The 1,776-nt window shown below is 56.3% G+C and overlaps 2 protein-coding genes across 2 annotated transcripts; both read right to left on the reverse strand.

The window, feature by feature from the left end:
- Window positions 1–161: 161 nt before the first annotated feature.
- On the reverse strand, window positions 162–1,180 carry H310_03067 (hypothetical protein; the record flags this gene model as incomplete). The annotated part of the gene is made up of 2 exons (XM_008866817.1): window positions 162–350; window positions 485–1,180. 2 exons carry the CDS (start codon window positions 1,178–1,180, stop codon window positions 162–164), a joined length of 885 nt encoding a protein of 294 aa, XP_008865039.1.
- Window positions 1,181–1,198: 18 nt separating this feature from the next.
- On the reverse strand, window positions 1,199–1,764 carry H310_03068 (hypothetical protein; the record flags this gene model as incomplete). Its single annotated transcript, XM_008866818.1, has 3 exons — window positions 1,199–1,321; window positions 1,374–1,517; window positions 1,591–1,764. The coding sequence occupies 3 exons, from the start codon at window positions 1,762–1,764 to the stop codon at window positions 1,199–1,201; spliced, it is 441 nt and encodes a 146-aa protein (XP_008865040.1).
- Between the last annotated feature and the right edge of the window lie 12 nt (window positions 1,765–1,776).

Genomic DNA, 1,776 nt, shown 5'->3' on the forward strand with positions numbered 1-1,776 from the left:
TGATTTTGGTAGTAGAAAAGTTCAGATAGAAATACAGGAGTACAGACGTCTCAGGCAGGCCTCATAAAAAGTGGATGATCCCACATTTAACACTTTAGCTTAAAAGTGGAAGGCCATCCACTGTTGGAGGTGGAAGGGGTTTAGACCTTAGGGTTTGCAATTTATTGCTCAAGGGACAACATGATCGAGTCCAGAAGCTCAAACTGCTTGGCCTGGAAGATACCTTCCAGCGACAGGTCGAGCATGGATATGCGGAACTCGTCCATTTCCCACTTCAGTATCGAAAAGTCGGATTCGACCGACGTCGAGTTGGGGAAGACAGTCGCGAGACCGGCGCAAAGGCGGCGCAGCTAGAGGTACTTGGCGCCACGCCCGGCGACCTCGTCCCACGCGTCGTTGAATGACTTGAGATGGTCGTGCTGTCGATTATCGCCTTCGTCGCTGGCTCCTCGTTGTACGCCTTGATCATATCGCGGTGGTCCACCTCGGCGGTGTTGATCTGATCGGCTGTCCAAAACGTCGCCTCGAGCTGTGGCTTCCGCGGCTCTAGCACCTCCGAGATAAATGTGGCAGGTCTCATCTTGACGAGGTCGTACGGCATGATGGGTGGCGCGAGCTCTATGGACGGGTTGTTCATTGGGTCGCGCTCAGCTTCCACTTGGCGGATGCCGTCCGTGATGCCGATGGCGAACAGTCCGATCGTCCTGAAGACTTGTGATTGCTCGATGTTGTCGAGCTTCTCCCAGTGCACTCGAGCGCGCGACCCGAGGTCTTCGACGTAGTCGCGAAGCGACTCGATGAGCGCGATTGACTGGTTTCGCTGCGCGTAGGTGTTGTCAGGCAGGTCGACGAAGTCGCCCTCGCAGTCGGCAATGCGGCTCACCTTGAACAAGTCGGCAATTTCGTCGGCGAGAACGACAAACAGCTTCCGTTGCTGGCAGAGTACCAAATCGCGTTGCTGGAGCTTGACGAAAGTCTCAGTGATCAACTCGACGGCGGGGGAAAGAGCATGCACGAGGATCCACCAAGTCGACGTCAGCACAGGCGGCTGAGCCGACTTGCCCTCGGCGGCGCGCTCGGCGAAGAAGGTTGTGATCCTCGGTTCGTGAGCAATGTCGTACTTGAGCACAGAGCCGAGCGCGATCCACCGGTTCGTCTTCTTCGGGCTTGTCACGCCCATTTCCGTGATCAGGTTCGACTACCGGCGAAGGTACACGGTCACCTCGTAGGTCTTCTTCACCCACGCGCCACCGTCGATCTCATCGACATACAAGTGAACTTGCAGGTCGAGCTGGTGTGGAGCGCACCACACTTGGACGACCTTGTGAAGATATCAGCAAACAAGAAATCCCATTCCACGACTTCAAACTTACTTTGAACTGGGCGTACGTCACCATGCGCACCTGAACGCCGTATCGGTGCCCCATGTTCGTCTTCTCCCCATCCATCATGACGCCGATCAGCTTCCGAATCCATCCCATGAATAGAGCATAGAGAAGCTTGACGATCATGGTCTCCTGTTCTTGGCGGTGAATGCGGCATCGCGATCAAATGCAGGTTGTAGAGGACACCCATCACACCGACACGCACGCGGATATCCATGAAGCGCGTACCGCGGTGTGTGCTGCCGTCGAACGACAACGCCAGCACCCAGACGTCGACGGAGGCGACGATTGTGGTAAGCGCCTGCAGCGGGTGACCGACAATCACACGGACGTACCGGCCGACTAGCGTGTCGTTGATGCCGCCCAGCTTGGCGATCATGCACGTGTTCTT

This window comes from Aphanomyces invadans, assembly GCF_000520115.1.
Source record: "Aphanomyces invadans strain NJM9701 unplaced genomic scaffold supercont1.4, whole genome shotgun sequence".
NCBI lineage: Eukaryota > Oomycota > Saprolegniomycetes > Saprolegniales > Verrucalvaceae > Aphanomyces > Aphanomyces invadans.